Here is a 17,130-nt window from a genome sequence, read left to right on the forward strand (position 1 = left end):
TTCTGATAAATTTTCAAGTTGACTCTAATAGACTAAAAATTGAATAGCCTTTTTTTCAATGAAAGAGGCTTAATGCTTCCTCTGCACTGTAAATGCATTCTTACAGCACAACATTGCATGAAACTAGCCAGTTGAAGTATATATTTCTTAATTATTTCTTAATTCTATTTTGCGTTGGTGATTTTATTTGGGAAATGGAGTTCTGATAAATTTTCAAGTTGACTCTAATAGACTAAAAATTGAATAGCCTTTTTTTCAATGAAAGAGGCTTAATGCTTCCTCTGCACTGTAAATGCATTCTTACAGCACAACATTGCATGAAACTAGCCAGTTGAAGTATATATTTCTTAATTATTTCTTAATTCTATTTTGCGTTGGTGATTTTATTTGGGAAATGGAGTTTGAGTATTGAGAATAAAAGGGTTTCAACATAGTTTGATTTAGCCATTGACCTGGGCTACTTGGAAGACTTTAAACAGTCATTATTTCTGTCAGAGATACCCACTGCCCTTAGACTCTGCCAAGAGAACTTAGGTGTTTACAAGCTCTCAACTTTGAAACTTGAGAGTGACAGCTAATAATAATAATACTATTTGAAAATAAATAGAAACTCTTTCTTGTAAAGGAGATGTATTGACTCTAAAATGGTATTTGTTGAAAATAGCAGACTTCCTGAAGAATTATTGCTATAAGTAATGGATAGAAATACTTTTTCTAAAGATTGACTTCCTCTCCAAGTGGTTTTCACTGTCCTTGTGTTCAGCAGCTTGGCAAAGGAATAGTGAGCAAATAACTCTCAGTTTACAAATCCTTTATTTTGTATGTTTGGTTTTGCTGCATGGCCAGCTTTTAGAACGAAAATGCCAAAAACTTGGTCAAACTTGCATGTATCTCAAACACCAACCAATTTTCAACAATTTTTGCCTTTATTTTGCTAACACAGGTTGCATATGCTGTGTGAGTTGGAACATAGTATTGGTCCAACGTTTCAACAACCAGGTGGTGACCACGGTAGAGATTCCCTGAATTGGTGTGCTCGTATTGAAATGACCCAAAACTCCTACAGAGCAAAAGAACCCATTTTAGCACTGAGAAGGACTTTGCTTAGTCTCGGTAAAAGGTGAGAATACGACTAATTTTTGTCGGTCTATGTTTTATTCTCAGTAATACTGTTTTTCTGTATGCGTATTAGAAGAGAGAAGATAAAACTGCAGAAATACATGTTTTAAACAAAACAGTCCTCTCCAATATTACATACCCTCAAAATGGAAGGGAAAAGAAGTGTGTATAGGAAAGGCAAGGGAGAAACAGGGGGAAAGGGTATTTGTTTCTAGGCCTAAACAAAAAAAAAAGGTGAAACAAATGTATTATAAGTAATTTTAAATGATTGCTGTGTAGTATATAGCTTGTTGAGAAATTTTATTTGTGTTTCAGCATATTGTGATACTTACTTCAGATTGAAAATTTGACTGAAATTTTAATTTTCTGCAAAAATATCTCTGCAGCCAGGATTACAGTGAGCTTGTTGGTCAGTGTTGGCTCCAGAGTGCTAGAGTTGCGAGAAAAGCTGGTCATCACCAGACTGCATATAATGCTCTTCTGAATGCTGGGGAATCTACACTCTCAGAACTTTATATAGAAAGAGCAAAGTGGCTCTGGTCCAAGGTAAAGAAAATTAAAATGGACTTACTTTCTTACATGCAACAAAATAATCTTTAGTTTTCTTTAAGGAAAAAAAGGCGCAACGTCAGTCTTAGCTGACATATTTTGCTTTATCTACGCTATCAACATGCTCTGATTGCAGTCAAGCATGGGAAGTTTTTACTTTCATCTGCTAGACAGACCTTTTCTGTATCTATTGATTTTTCTGACAGCTATATATAGAACTGGTGGATTACCTGCCTCTGTCAAAGCAGCCGAGGCAAATTTAAATTACCTTCATAGTAGACCTTTTGTTAATTTGTATCCTTTTAACTAATAGAGATAAGCAGCAAACATGGGAGAATTTATTGTGGTAAACCTCAAGGGACAACGATGCTGAGATAACAAGGGAATATAAGAAGCATTTGAAGTTGGTAATACTCAATTACCACAGCTAGAATGGTTTAGAGCACACTGAGTGACATAGCTTTGTCTCAACAAGTGTAAAAATGCAAGTTTTACATCTCTCTTATTTAAAGTATATAAAATGTTTTCCTGTTTCCCTTAGGGTGAGGTTCATCAAGCACTCATTGTTCTCCAGAAGGGAGTTGAGTTATGTTTCCCTGAAAATAAAGCACCGAGCAGTAGCAAAAATCAGCTCATCCATGGTCGGGCAATGCTGCTAGTGGGCAGATTTATGGAAGGAACTGCTAACTTTGAAAGCAATGCAGTTATGAAAAAGTATAAGGTAATTTGGTATACTAGTGTTAAAAGGTATTTAATGATATATCCCTTAAGGTAAGCTATTGCTCCAAATCCAAGTGGTATTTTAAGAACAGACTTATAGTTTGTACAGGCATTTATCTTGGGGCAAAAGAGCAATTTTTGGAGTTTCAAAGTCACAAAACTGTTTTGCGTGTACTTTGCACAAAGGTAACTAATACAAGATTCTTGTTTCTTGAGAATCTTTTTTTTTTCTTTTTGATTTTAAATGTAGCGTCTTCTCACATGTAATTCTCTCTTTGATTTTGTTGCAGGATGTTACAGTTTTCTTGCCAGAATGGGAAGATGGACATTTTTATCTTGCTAAATACTACGATAAATTAATGCCGATGGTAACTGACAACAAGATGGAAAAACAAGGAGATCTGATTAGATACATAGTCCATCATTTTGGGAGGTTAGGCCCTAGGGGAACTATGCTTAGTTTCTATAGAAGGATGACTACTACATTGAAAAAAAAGCATAGGAATATATTGTCTTTCAACAATTTAGACTGACTCAAACATTTATGCAGTATTGTAAAACAACACATGGCGTGCTTACTTCTGCCTTCTAATTATTTGTCTGTCTTGTCTAAGACAGTTGATTATTTCATCTGAGTTTTGATTAATAAAAACCAAGCTTTTGTGTACTAGTAAGCTTTTCATATTGTAAGCAGATGTATTGAAAAGCTGAACGTAAATTTCTAAAGTCCAGAATGGAATGCAAAATAATTATGTATGTAAAATTTGTAATGCTTCTAATATATTTCATTAACATGCTATGATGTAAACGTGTGATCACAGGTCTCTGCAGTATGGAAACCAATTCATCTATCAGTCAATGCCAAGAATGCTGTCTTTATGGCTGGACTTTGGAGCAAAAGCATATGACTGTGATAAAGGTAGAATACTTTTTTCCCAGTACATACTTCTGTGTCATACTTCTTGAATATATGATTGAAAGAGTAGTGAAGTATATTTACAGTTCTTTGTTTAAACTTATCATCTTGGGCAATATGGAAATGAGAAAATAGTATTTTTAATTACAGAATGTTAATATGCATGAGAGTATTAATTATTTTAATTAGACCCTCCAGAACTTTTTAAAAATATGTAAGGAGATAACATTATTCCTAGGGTGTCTTAATGGGATAAACAGATTTAGGGAAAATCCTTGGATGTCACCTGTCACCTCTTCTAAGTTGCCTCACGAGTAATGAGTAGTGGTTTAGTATACACTTGCTAAGGTAAAGTTAGACTTTGGGGCTTTTTTCCAGTTGTCTTGGTTGCAGTTGTGGAGGAATTTTACTGAAATTTAAATCCTCTAGGCAGCATCAAGGCTTGTGAAACTACTACTATAGATGCATTCTGGATGGGACATTTTTGTACAAATGAAAATTGCCTGTAGGTCTGGAGTGAAGCAGACAGTTGTGGCTCCTTGGTCTTGACCTGGTTCTATACACTTAGGTCAACCGAATTTGGCTGCAGGCGCATCAGATGCTGCTTTCTGTGTTGTTGACATGCCACTTATGCTGTGTCTTCAGGGAAAGGGGTGGAGATAGGAGCAGATGTGCTAATTTCATCCCTTGTAAAGGCTTCTCTTAATTTCTTATCCATTAAATAAGGTTGGAATCCTTTTATCGGGGAAATACAGAGTAGGTTTGTTTTGTTCTATGCCATTGCATCACTTTAGAGGAGTAACAGATGTTTTATTTTAAGCATATAAAGAGAGTTTCTTGGATACTGTCTGTTCCATATTCTTTGTTGTTTGTGCTTATTTATTTCTGGTGTTTCTGGTTAGTTAAATGTCACATGTATTAAGTAATTGTATGCTATGTTAAGAAGAACTTTACAGTAGGATCTTTTCGTTTTCCTTGAGGGTTTTTTTTTTTTGCTTATGAAAATTACCAACAAGATATGTTTCTATAGGCTTAATTTAAATGACTACATTTGTCACTGGGAAAAAAGAAGCATAATCTTGTCCTTTTGTGTTTTTCAGCTAGTCGTTCAGAACGTGTTCAAATGAAAAATGATTTAGCTAAAATAAATAAGGTGATTACAGAGCACACGAATCACCTGGCACCTTACCAATTTCTGACAGCTTTTTCTCAGCTGATTTCCCGAATCTGCCATTCTCATGATGAAGTCTTCACAGTTCTGATGGTAATTGTTGCTAAAGTGTTTTTAGCCTATCCCCAGCAAGCAATGTGGATGATGACTGCTGTGTCCAAGGTACCTTGACAAGTATACCTGCACCTTTATTAAGTCTGTAAAACTGTTTACATCAGAGAGAAATGTAAATATAACCTATTTTACTTTAAGATGACAAGAATGACTTGAGAGTTTCAGACATTAAGTTTGAATGTTCCAAATTAGAATGCTAACATGCATCCTGACTTGTATGATGTATTAGGAAAGGAAATTTGAATAACAGATAGCTGGTGAATTGGGTAGTTACAGACAAAAGGTTTTGTTAATATTAGTAATTGGTAACAGTACTTCCAGTTTTATAATAAAATAATAAAGGTTGTGCCTTGATTAAAATGAGATATACTTACCTGGTAATAAGGTCATTCCAAAGCAAATTGGAGAACACGGAGCACACAATTTCTTTAAGACTGGTGAAAAAATATTCAGGCTATAGGGGCATATTCTTGAATATTCGCCTTTATATTGTGAGACTCCCAAGAATGGTTTCAGAAAGTAATAACTCTCTCACACACACACCACCAACTGTACCTCTTTAGGACTTGTTCAGGTACCAAGCTTCAGTTGGAGAACATCCGTCTTCTGTTATTAAATATGAAGAGCAATAAGTAGATAAAAGAATATGTTATTTACTGAGGGCTTGGGGGGTTTTTAGGATATTTTAATTGATTTGACTGTCGTTTAATAAATTTTAACTTTCCTCTTTTTTTCAGTCCTCTTACCCTATGCGAGTCAATAGATGTAAGGAAATTCTAAACAAAGCTATTCAGATGAAGGAATCTTTAGGAAAATTTATTGGAGATGCAACACGCCTTACAGATAAGCTATTAGAACTTTGCAACAAACAGGTGCTTTGAAAAATAAACAATTTAATGCATGTAATAGCATTATTAAAAAATGTATACAAAAGCTTCTTTTTGATAGTTTTCATTAGCCAATTCATTGCTTTCTACAATTAAACAGAATCTATACTAATTTGTAAAAGATTTCTTTTTACTTAATAAAAATACTAAAAATTCAGGAAAAAGTTCTAAATTGAAAACATTGTAAAATACTTCAGTACATAATGGTATATTTAACTGTGCATGGGCATTACATTGTTTTGTGCTTTCGTGTATGATTCTTACCCAGTAACTTTCAGAGTTTTACTGTGGGAATAGGCTGGTTGTGTTTTCATACAAATGACTTTTATTATCAAGGTAAAACTAAAAAAAAAAAATCATTATTCTGTATTTACATTCAGAGTGAAAAATTTATGTGCCATGAAGGCCAGATATATTTACTTTTGACCACTCCCATTTAATTTGACATGTAATTTGTCATTTTTCTTAAAGCATACTGTAAGCATGTTTTCATTGGTGAATTTGAAATAGCAGTAATATTTCAAGTGTTTATTGTTAACTTTTGAACAATTTTTTTTTCAAGGTTGATGGAAACAGCTCAACGTTAAGCATGAACGTTCATTTCAAAACACTTAAGAGATTAGTAGAAGAGAACACATTCAGTGAAGTTCTCATTCCCTTACAGTCAGTAATGATACCAACTCTTCCTTCAATTCCCGGTACACATGCTGACCATGACCCTTTTCCTGGATGCTGGGCCTACATTGCAGGCTTTGGTGATACAGTAAGCCTCTAGTTGGCACCTCATTTTAAACTTTGTATTGAACAAATGTGTATGTAAATATATATTAGTTCCTGTTGCAGTTTAAAATTAGAAAGGCTGGAATTTCGAAAGTTTTGCAACTTTCTGTAGCCTCAGGGAAAATGTGAACACCCTTGAGAGTTATACAAGATTTTTAAAGTGATTTGGCTGGGCTTGGCTGGACTTGTTAGGAACAGGAAACAAGTGAAAACAGTTTTAAATTAAAGGAGTGGCACAAAATTGGTTTAATGCTCAAAGCAAGCAACACCATAAATCAATCATTTTAACAGGGCAGATGATAAAAAAGAGAGAAAGATGAGAGAGGGAGAGGTATGTCAATAAATACATAAGCAAGTGTATACAAGTATACATTCTCTCCCGTTTATCCTACATTCCCAGTTGACAAACAAAGCCACTGCCCAAGGTGGGGAAAAAGGAAGGGGGGAAAGGGAAAGGACAGTCTCTTAATCTCCGAAGTTTCAGTCCAAGAAACTCCTTTGGAGCAAACTTCCTCGCAGTAACTTAATCCTTCTCTGAGGTGGCTGGAAGGGACTTGCCAGGGGCTGCACTCAAGCTTCTGGCTCTCCCCATCAGTGGAGCAGGGCACAAACCGGATCTCCAGGGAATACCATAGGTTTTTCCCCTTGCCAGCAGCTGTTCCCTCAGTGCAGGGTGTTGGGGGCTTACAGCCGAGTTGCTCCTTTCTTCTGGTTAAAACTCAGTCAGAAAACCACCCCCGTTGGTGATCAGCAAGCAAGAAGGTCTACCTGCGTTGCAGAAGAAATCTTTTACTGCTCTGAAAATTGAGGCAGCTGCAGTCTCTCTCTCCAGTCAGATACTTTTCTTATCTCTCTCAGTCCTGGGCAGTAATCAAATATGCACGTGTCAGAAGAATGTTGCAGATTCTGGCTTTTTATACACTTAGTCACAGAGGTGCTTGATTGACATGCCTCGGCTCCAATGAGAAGCCAAGAGGGTGGCATCCCTCTCCCCACAAAAGTCAGGAGAAAGTTTTCCTGTGTTTAGGGAAAAGGGAGAAGAGGTGGGGGGGAGGGGAGGAGCTTAGCCCTGCCGGCACCATCTTAACCCATTACAGTTCCCTAGAAATGGTGGGGACTGAGTAGGAAACTTCATAATTACTTATTTGGAAATTGAGTGGTTTCTGTCATAAAAACCCAAGGCAGTTATGGCTTCTTAGTTTTGGCTTGAGGTTAGTGCTAACATGATTGGTTTTGGTGGTTTATCAGAGTTAGACACTTTAACACCTGTATCAGATCACACAAAATAAAAAGAGTTTCTTTTTTTCCTTAGGTTGAAATTCTTGCCTCGCTTCAAAAGCCGAAAAAGATCACCTTAAAAGGTTCAGATGGGAAATTTTACATTATGATGTGTAAGCCAAAAGATGATCTAAGAAAAGACTGTCGGCTCATGGAATTCAACTCCCTTATCAATAAGGTTTGAGTTAGACAATCAGATGCACTATACTCATTGACCAGAACAAAATGCTGAATTATCTAACAAAAAAACTCCAGAGTACCCAGATAAAGCTTATGAAAACTAAACTATTGCAAAATGTCTTATTTCAGCAGAAATCAAGAGTAGTTAATAATGTATATCTTCTTATGGATCTGTGAAAACAATAACAAAATAACATTTTGCCAAAAATATACAGGAAAGGTTTTTTTACAGTAAATAAAAAGTAGTAAATAAGAAATCTGAGGGAAATCAAGAGACTTCAAGGCCTTGGGATGACCAGTGAAGGGATCAGGAGCACAGGCAGTGTTCTCTTCTACCCCTCCAGTTGCAGGGATTAATGTGGGAAGAAACAGGAAGACCCACCGGATCAATACCTGGCTCTGAGCCTGGTGTCACTGACAGGACTCAGGGTTTTTTGATCTAACCCATGGTTTAGATGGCACCAGGCCTGCTGGTGACAGGCAGGGTACACCTGTCTCAAAGCGGGGGAAAAAAGGATCTTTGTGCAGGAGTTGTCAGGGATCATTGAAAGACTTTAAACTAGGTTTGAAGGATGAAAGGGATAAAACCAGGCTTGCTATGATATGTGTGGAGGCAGCACATCAATGTTTGTGGGACATCATGTTAGTGAGGTCCTTCGGTCTGCCATTCCAGCGGAGAGAGGAAATTGAGTGCAGTGTGATAGCAAAGACACAAAAGATATTGATGGGCTAGAGAATACAAATGCGCCTGGGAGTGGTCATGTAGAAATTAGGCCTTCTACCCCAAGAAAGGTGATGGGATCAGTAGCCCAAATGAAGTGCACCTATATCAGTGCCCTGGGGGCGGCACACCAGTGTTTGAGAGACCAGTGTGCTCATGAGGTCCTTTGGTCAGTTCTCTTGGTGGAGGCAGAAGATGGAGATCCATGTGGCAAAGTAGCAAGAGTTATTGATGAGTTAGAAACCACAGAAGTGCCTGACAATGTTCATGTAGTTATTAGGGCTTGTACCCCCAAAAAAGATGGTGGGATCAGTACCCCAACTAAAGGCTGACTTGGGCATAGCAGTCACAAAATGATGTAGTTTTCAATTCTTGGAGAAGTAAGGAGGGTGCTCAAAAGAACTGCTGCCTTACACTTCTACAGGGCAGGCTTTGGAAACTGGTTGACAGAGTCCCTTGGGAGGCAGTGCTGAAGGGCAAAGGAGTCCCGGAAGGCTGGACACGCTTCAAGAAGGAAATCTTGAAGGCGCAGAAGCAGGCTGTCCCCATGTGCTGAAAGACGAGCCAGCAGGGTAGAAGAGCAGCCAGGCTAAACAGAGAGCTTTGGCTGGAGCTCCAGAAGAAAAGGAAAGTCTATGGCTACAGCTTTTGGAGTACCCAAAACTGCACATGATGCTTCTCCCTCTTGTGTGAATCAGGAAAACACACAAGGCATAAAGACTTTTCATGCTGTGTAAAGAGCTGGGAAATGAAATGTGTAAAGGGTGAATATTTGAACGAGAAAGCAAAATGAGGCTGTACAGGGAAAAAATTGGAAAGGCCAAAGCCTAACTACAACTTGATATGGCCACTGCCATAAAAGACAATAAAAAGCGTTTTCATAAATTCTTTAACAGCAAAAGGAGAGCTACGGAGAATCTCCATCCTCTGCTGGATGTGGGGGGAAACAGCAACCAAAGTTGAGGGAAAGACTGAGGTACTGAATGCCGCCTTTGCCTCAGTCTCTAATAGTAAGACCAGTTGTTCTCTGAGGGCCCAGCTCCATGGGCTGGAAGACAGGGATGGGGAGCAGAATGAAGCCCCTGTAATCCAAGAGGAAATGGTCAGTGACCTATTGCAGCACTTAGGTGCACACAAGCCTCTGGGGCTGGATGGGATCCACCCAAGGGTCTCAGGGAGCTGGTGGAAGCGCCCACCAAGCCACTTAAAAAAAACACCCAAGAGTCTCAGGGAGCTGGTGGAAGAGCTCACCAAGCCACTTCCCATCATTTACCAGCAGTCCTGGCTAACCGGGGAGGTACCAACTGACCGGAGCTTAGTAAATGTGACACCCATCTACAAGAAGGGCCAGAAGGAGGATCCATGGAACTACAGGCGTGTCAGTCTGACCTCAGTGATGGGGAAGGACAGATCATCTTGAATGCCATCATGCAGCATGTATGGGCCAACCAGTTGATCAGGTCCAGTCAGTGTGGGTTTGTAAAAAGCAGGTCTTGCTTGACTAACTTGATCTGTGACAAGGCGACCTGCTTAGTGGATGAGGCAAAGGCTCTGGATGTTGTCTACCTCAACTTCAGTGAAGCCTTTGATGCTGTTTCCCACAGTGTTCTCTGGAGAAACTGGCTGCTCGTGGCTTGGATGAGTGCTCTCTTTGCTGAATAAAAAACTGGCTGGATGGCCAGGCCCAAAGAGTGGTGGTGAATGGAGTTAAATGCAGTTGGCAGCTGGTCACAAGTGGAGTTCCCCCGGGCTCAGTGTTGGGGCCTGTTCTCTTCTCTTTAACATCTTGATCAATGATCTGGATGAGGGGATTGAGTGCACCCTCTGGAGGTTTGCAGATGACACCCATTTGTGTGGGAGTTTTGATCTGCTTGAGGGTAGAGAGGTTCTACAGAGGCAACTGGAGATGCTGAATTGATGGCCTGAGTCCAAAGGTGTGAGGTTCAACAAAGCCAGGTTCCAGGTCCTGCACTTGGGTCACAACCCCTTGCAACACTGCATACTTGGGAACGAGAGGCTGGGGACAGATTTGCTTGACAAAACTTAGACACCTAGCACACAGAGAGCTACAAACTGACACTCGAATTTATTTATTTTTAGTTATGACACAATTCCTATCATGCCTCTGGTTTGATACTTTTTGCTATGATGGGTAGTTAATTTCCCACTGTTTGCTGATAGTAAAGTATTAGCTAAGGCCAAGATAAGGCCAAGTGTCAGGTCCTGCACTTGGGTCACAAGAACCTCATACAAAGCTACAGGTTTGGGGAAGTATATGGTGAGGCAGCTGGAAAAGGAATCCAAAAGTTCTACCATATTGGTTGTCAGCTGGTTGAATATGAGGCAGCAGTGTGCCCAGGCGGCCAGAAAGGCCAATGGCATCCTCGCTTGTATCAGTGTGGCCAGCAGGAGGAGGGAAGTGATTGTCCCCCTGTACTAGGTGCTGGAGCATGTCCAGAGAAGGACAACAAAGATGGTGAAGGGGTTAGAGCACAGGTCTTGGGAGCAGCTGAGGGACCTGGGGTTGTTTAGCCTGGAGATGGCTTGAGGGGAAACCTCATTGCTCTCTACAACTACCTGAAAGGAGGTTGTAATGAGGTGGGGTTCGGTCTGTTCTCCCAAGTAACAAGTGATAGGACAAAAGCAAATGGCCTCAAATTGTGCTGGGTAGGTTTAGCTTGTATGTTAGGACAAATCTATTCACTGAAAGGGTTGTTAAGGATTGGAACATGCTGCCCAATGATGGGGGACTTTAAAGGGCTTGTAGATGTGGTGCTGAGGAACGTGATTTACTGGTGTCTTGGCAGGGCAGGGGTAACAGTTGGACTTGATTGTGTAGGGGGAAATCATACGTCACAAATATTCGGGGCGGACGATACGACAATCTATGTGTGCACACAAGGCCTTTATTAAGATACAACTGCAGCAGACGGCTGCAGCCCCTACACACACAACTTCTAAGTCCTAACTGCTAACTAACTGCGCAGTTTCTTCCTTATCACATCTATTTGTAGTTTCTAAGTTATCTTATGTATTCTGGCTGGATTGGTTTCAAGTTCACTGTCCTGCCCAGAGATGAGCTGGCTTTCCAATCACCTATTGACACAACCCCTCTGTCTCCTCCTAAATAACACACCTCCTGCTGCTGACTGACAGCAGGCTCACAGGGCTGCTTCCCGGACCGGCCGGGGGGGCACGCCCACACTTGATGATCTTAAAGGTCTCTTCCAACCAAAACAATTCCTTGATTATTGTGTATAGCTGCAAACTTTGTGCTGTCATGCTTCTTCATGTGTCTTATTGAGGATTTTCTAATATTTTTTATGAGAAATAGGTAAATTAATCTTTTTGTACTATACGTGTTGCCATACTTAGTTATATTTTGCTACTTGGCAATGTGCTGACGGTTAAGGTACTATGTTTTCCATGATGTTAAAGCAAATGAGAGCATCTCCGAAACACTAAATCACTTATTTACACTGTTGCTTTTAAGGGACTTAGGCCACGTACAAGTTGTGCACCTTGACTATTTTATTGAAAAAAAATTTTTTAAGGTTACCTTGGAGAACAGATGAGCATTTTGCTTCCATTTGCAGACAGTAAAGCTTAGAATTTTAAATTTTAGATCGTGATTGGAGATATAGATAGAACGGTTAATATTATTGAAACTTATCTGTTAATCTCACTTTTCTTCTGTGAATAGTGCTTAAGAAAAGATGCGGAGTCACGTAGGCGAGAACTCCATATTCGAACCTATGCAGTTATTCCATTAAATGATGAATGTGGCATAATTGAATGGGTGAACAACACTGCTGGCTTAAGAAACATCCTGATAAAACTTTATAAGGAGAAAGGTAAAGAAATGTATTGGATTGTAACGATATTATTTATTTTTAACGGGTTTGTATCTTAATTAGTAAATGAAACAAACAGCAGGGATCAGACTAAATTCTAGGAGGATGCAGTCACGTATTTTTAACTGTCTGCAATATATTATTATTCATATGTGTGGTGGACTTTTGAATAGAAGAGAACTGGTGCCTGCAATAGTGTTTTGCGAGAACTGATAACACAATGATCTTAATACATTCTTTTATACAGTGATGTAAATCATTTCAGCAGCAGTTCCAGCACCGTGGGAATATGTGTGCAGCACTGCATAATAGAAAAAGCTGTGGACTTTTTCTTTAGATTTGATCTGTTGTTTTTCATTTCTGTTACATATGTGTGAGATAATTAAGATAACTTGTAATTTAATCAATGTTGAGGGTACAGCAACTTTCTAGTGAAAATATCAGATTTCTTTTTAATTTCTTGTTAACAAAGCAGCTTTCTGGTCAGTGTAATAACATTTTGGGGAAAAAATTCACACATTATCTGTGTGTATGCAAACATCTGGTAATTTGAAACTCCAAACAAATGGCTTTGTGAGGCTGTTCTTGTGTATGTGTGTTCCCCCACTCCACTGCATGGCAAGTGGTAAAACTGGTGGCTTGTTTGCCAGGTCTTCCCTTTCAGTTAACATTATGTGTTGGGTTTTATTTCCTTTACAGTACCCCACCACCTACATGTTCAATGGGTTATTTTCCGTTTGTTCATTTATTTCAACTTCGTGGAGATGTTTGTCTTTGCTAAAATACCCTATTGTAATTGTACGAATAAGTCTTCGTGTTTGGGGATTTCTTTTGCTTAACTGAGGAGGTCTATCACAGGTATCTATATGACTGGGAAAGAATTGCGTCAGCATATGCTTCCAAAGTCAGCACCTCTGTCTGAAAAACTGAAAATGTTCAAAGAAGTCCTTCTGCCTCGTCATCCTCCTCTCTTTCATGAATGGTTTCTTAGAACATTTCCTGATCCTACTTCATGGTAAGTGACTGGGTTTGGGTTAGCTCAAGAACATCTACTGTGTGTTTCATAAAACACTAATGATACTATGGAATAAAGATAGAAACCTAAGGAAGTGACTTAGACGTACCTGATTCTTATTTCCACAGGTACAATAGTAGGTCAGCCTATTGTCGTTCTGTGGCAGTTATGTCAATGGTAGGTTACATACTTGGTCTAGGAGACCGTCACGGTGAAAACATCCTGTTTGACTCTTTGAGTGGTGAATGTGTGCACGTGGATTTCAACTGCCTTTTCAATAAGGTGAGAAATGTAACTTGCTGAACTTGCTCTTTATTTTACATGCATGTAAATTACAAATTTCTACTATCTTGGGTTTTTCTCCACTTCTGTTTTAACATATGTTATCTCTCTCACTTCGTTTCTTATTCATATCCAACAAACAGTCTGGAATATGTAAAGAGTATGTGATTATTCTGTGTACTGCATTAATGAAAGCCAGCCTTTTGATTTAGCCAGTATGAGATGAGCTTGTGTGGATGCCCTGAAAGAGCCCCCATATTAGAGTGTTTGTATTTTGTGACTCTCCACTCTCTGCTAACACCCTCCAAACAAAGCTGCAATTGCTATATTTAGAATTCTGCTGCTGTGAAGAGTTTGTTTTTCTCACACAAATTCAGCACAAGAATTCCAATGGTTCTTTAAAAATAGACACAGAAATTGTGGCCAGAGTGGGATTAGGAGTTTTGATGCTGCTGTTGAAAGATGCTTTTGGTGTGGGACATGTTCCATTTTTAATTCAGATAAGAGATGTACATATATTGTTAGGTTTTTTCTTGCTTTCTTTTTAGTAAGCCTTTAATTTAAAGAAATAATTGTTTTTAAGCAATTTTAAGCTACTTGCGTATCATAAAAGAAATGTTAGCATTTTGTATGAGATTACAGAGCAGCAATATATATTCAGAACAAAATTTTATACCCCATATCAATGTCTTATCAACATTACCACTTCCCCCAAAGATGGGGAAAAAAAACTGAAAAACAATGCAAATGCTATCCTTTATTTTAATAATGCTTAAAACGCTTAGATCGTACCCTTTTTTATCAATATAAAGGGAGAAACTTTTGAAGTTCCGGAAATTGTTCCTTTTCGTCTCACTCACAACATGGTTAATGGAATGGGTCCGATGGGAACAGAAGGTCTCTTCCGAAGAGCTTGTGAAGTCACAATGAGGCTTATGCGTGACCAAAGGGAGCCTCTAATGAGGTACAGCAACTGGTTTTGCTACAAACTCTGCAAAAGCTGTCTTAGTCTAAACATCTAAAACAGTAACTACTGGTGAATAGGCCAGTTCCAGCATATGCCTGTTGTGCAGCTCCATCCTACTATGTCATGCAGTTATATATAAAATAATATAAATATTCAGCACTAACTTTAGACTTCTGTCAGTGTTCTTGTTTTGAAAATCAAATGTATTGTATGTATCTAACCCTTTATTTTAAATTTGTTTAGTGTCTTAAAGACTTTTCTCCATGATCCTCTTGTGGAATGGAGTAAACCTGTTAAAGGGAATACAAAAGCACAGGTGAACGAAACTGGAGAAGTTGTCAATGAAAAGGTTGGTTTAAAACAAGCATAGCATAAAGTATTAAAATGTCAAATGTCCATTGTGGTTGCAAGTTATATATTTTTTAATTGAAACTTTAACTATTCTTGGTTTTTCTTTCTTTTAAAAATTCCTCTGGTTGATCTTGCTTATCATAATTTTTATTAATTCATAATTTTTATTAATCAAGATACTATTTTTATTGATATAAAATGAAATTAATCTACCAAAGAACTGAACAAAATGGAACCTCTAATTCTCTTATTAGTGTTACTAAACCAAGGACAACATCAACAGAAGCAATAGGATAGGCAAGGCTCATGCTGCCCCTCAATGACTGTTGCACATTTGTCCAGGTTTACAATGATGATAAAACCTCTTGAGTTTTTTCCATGCATTTTTTGTGCTTTTCACAAATGGATGTTTATTACTGAATAAATACATGCCTTGTTACACGTCAAGGAATCCATGGTTAAAATTAGGATTTCATATTTACTGTTTTGTAGCTGCTAATGAATACTATATTGTTCATCAAAAATATAGCTTGCACAACCTGTAATATTTATTCTCCTTCCCTTTGCAATAGTGCTGAGTTGCCCCTTTTTTCTTTTAAAGGAATAGTTAGTGAAAATAAATATATGTGACAGTAGATAAAACTTAGGGAGCACTGATAAACATGGCCACTGAGATAAGGACAAACTGCAGTACTGAAGCTGTATTACAACAAAGAACTGAGCTATTCGAGCACAGAAAAATTCCTGGTCTTCAAACAATTTCCAGCCAGACTATGTCTACATAACCTTTAGTTTAGTTACAGGACCACCCTTTTATATGTTAATTGTGTTTTCTGCATAGGTGCCAATGTTATGCTTGAGTTTCAGAAGAAAATGTGCAAGTACAATTGTTACGAACTAGCTACTCTAGCTGGTCTCAGTACAGCTCATTTTGAATTGCTCAGCACAGTGTGTTGATAGATGTCTTCATTTTCAGTTGCTCCTCATTTTGGCCTAAATTTTCCAGAGTAGGTATCTTCTTTTGTTTTATCCAGAATTCCAAGAAAAAGGCTAGGAAATTCTTGCATTTATTGAAAGTAATTCTAAGCAATTTTCAAATACATTTGCATAGCTTTTTCAGTAATCTCTGCTAAGTTTTATCTGTAAATATAAAGCAAAAGTTATGCTTGACCAATAATCTATCCCTTTTAAAGAATGATTTTAAAAAGTGAGTATCCTTTGTATTAAATTAGCATACAGATTTCAAATGCATCCTAATAAATACTTCTCTGTTTTAAGAAGTGAAAGTGCATGGATAGTAGCAATTTTTTTTTTCTTTTGTTTCCAGGCCAAAACCCATGTCCTTGATATAGAACAACGGCTGCAAGGTGTCATTAAGACTAGAAACAGAATAAAGGGATTACCCTTATCTATTGAAGGGCATGTTCATTACCTTATTCAAGAAGCAAGTGATGACAACCTGCTCTGCCAGATGTATATGGGCTGGGCTCCATATATGTGAAATTTGTTCCCTTTGGAACAATACCATTCACAAGTGATGTAGCTATAGCTACAGAAGGTATTCATCGCTGAGGAGTGGTTACTTCTGTCAGTGTCTGACTGTAAGCAGCAGAACAGTCTTAGGATCAACCCCAAATTGATGTAGAATATACAGTACACTTGCAAGCATGTTATGAATACACTTGCAGATATGTAAGGTGTAACAGTTTATGTTTTGTGTACATACAGAAAGCATACATAGGAATTGCATAAAAATTAGACTGCAAGTCTCTGCAAGTTTCTTACTCTGTATGAAGAATCTTCGCAATGTTAGAAGAATGCACTCTAACTTCATAAAGTATTTTTGTAAAGATTTGTTTCACTCAGCTTACTTGTAGATTAGAAAATTTGACATTAAAATTTTATACTGATACGATGTAAAGTGGTCCTTTCAACTTTTTCTACTCACAGGTCGGAAAGTTTCTAAAAATTGTTCATAGTTTCTAAAAATTGTTCATCGTTTCTAAAAATGGTAAAATAATTATTATTTCTTTTCAGCATTAGACCTTCAATTTTTGGTTTCCTTTTACTTTCTTCCATATGGCCTGGCTATTCCTAGAAAAGCATTTGAGATCTTAAATCTTACCATGAAGTTACTGGTAAAGCGTTGGAAGTGTTTTGAAACTGTTCCTTTAGCCCTTGCCTGCCACGCTAAGAAACCCTTGTGAAAGAAATGACAGGAAGCAG

The 17,130-nt window shown here is 38.1% G+C and overlaps 1 protein-coding gene across 1 annotated transcript in view; it reads left to right on the plus strand.

The window, feature by feature from the left end:
• ATR (ATR serine/threonine kinase) overlaps positions 1-16,582 on the plus strand; it is a gene marked incomplete at its 5' end in the record, with an annotated part of 46,002 nt that extends 29,420 nt beyond the window's left edge. Inside the window, 15 exon segments of the mRNA XM_010140979.1 lie at positions 944-1,120; positions 1,506-1,665; positions 2,210-2,389; positions 2,679-2,821; positions 3,210-3,307; positions 4,405-4,637; positions 5,327-5,461; positions 6,039-6,239; positions 7,569-7,712; positions 12,139-12,289; positions 13,148-13,304; positions 13,433-13,586; positions 14,399-14,550; positions 14,797-14,902; positions 16,232-16,582. Coding sequence (XP_010139281.1) covers positions 944-1,120; positions 1,506-1,665; positions 2,210-2,389; positions 2,679-2,821; positions 3,210-3,307; positions 4,405-4,637; positions 5,327-5,461; positions 6,039-6,239; positions 7,569-7,712; positions 12,139-12,289; positions 13,148-13,304; positions 13,433-13,586; positions 14,399-14,550; positions 14,797-14,902; positions 16,232-16,405 — 2,365 coding nt within the window.
• Between the last annotated feature and the right edge of the window lie 548 nt (positions 16,583-17,130).

This window comes from Buceros rhinoceros, unplaced genomic scaffold (assembly GCF_000710305.1).
Source record: "Buceros rhinoceros silvestris isolate BGI_N320 unplaced genomic scaffold, ASM71030v1 scaffold5428, whole genome shotgun sequence".
NCBI lineage: Eukaryota > Metazoa > Chordata > Aves > Bucerotiformes > Bucerotidae > Buceros > Buceros rhinoceros.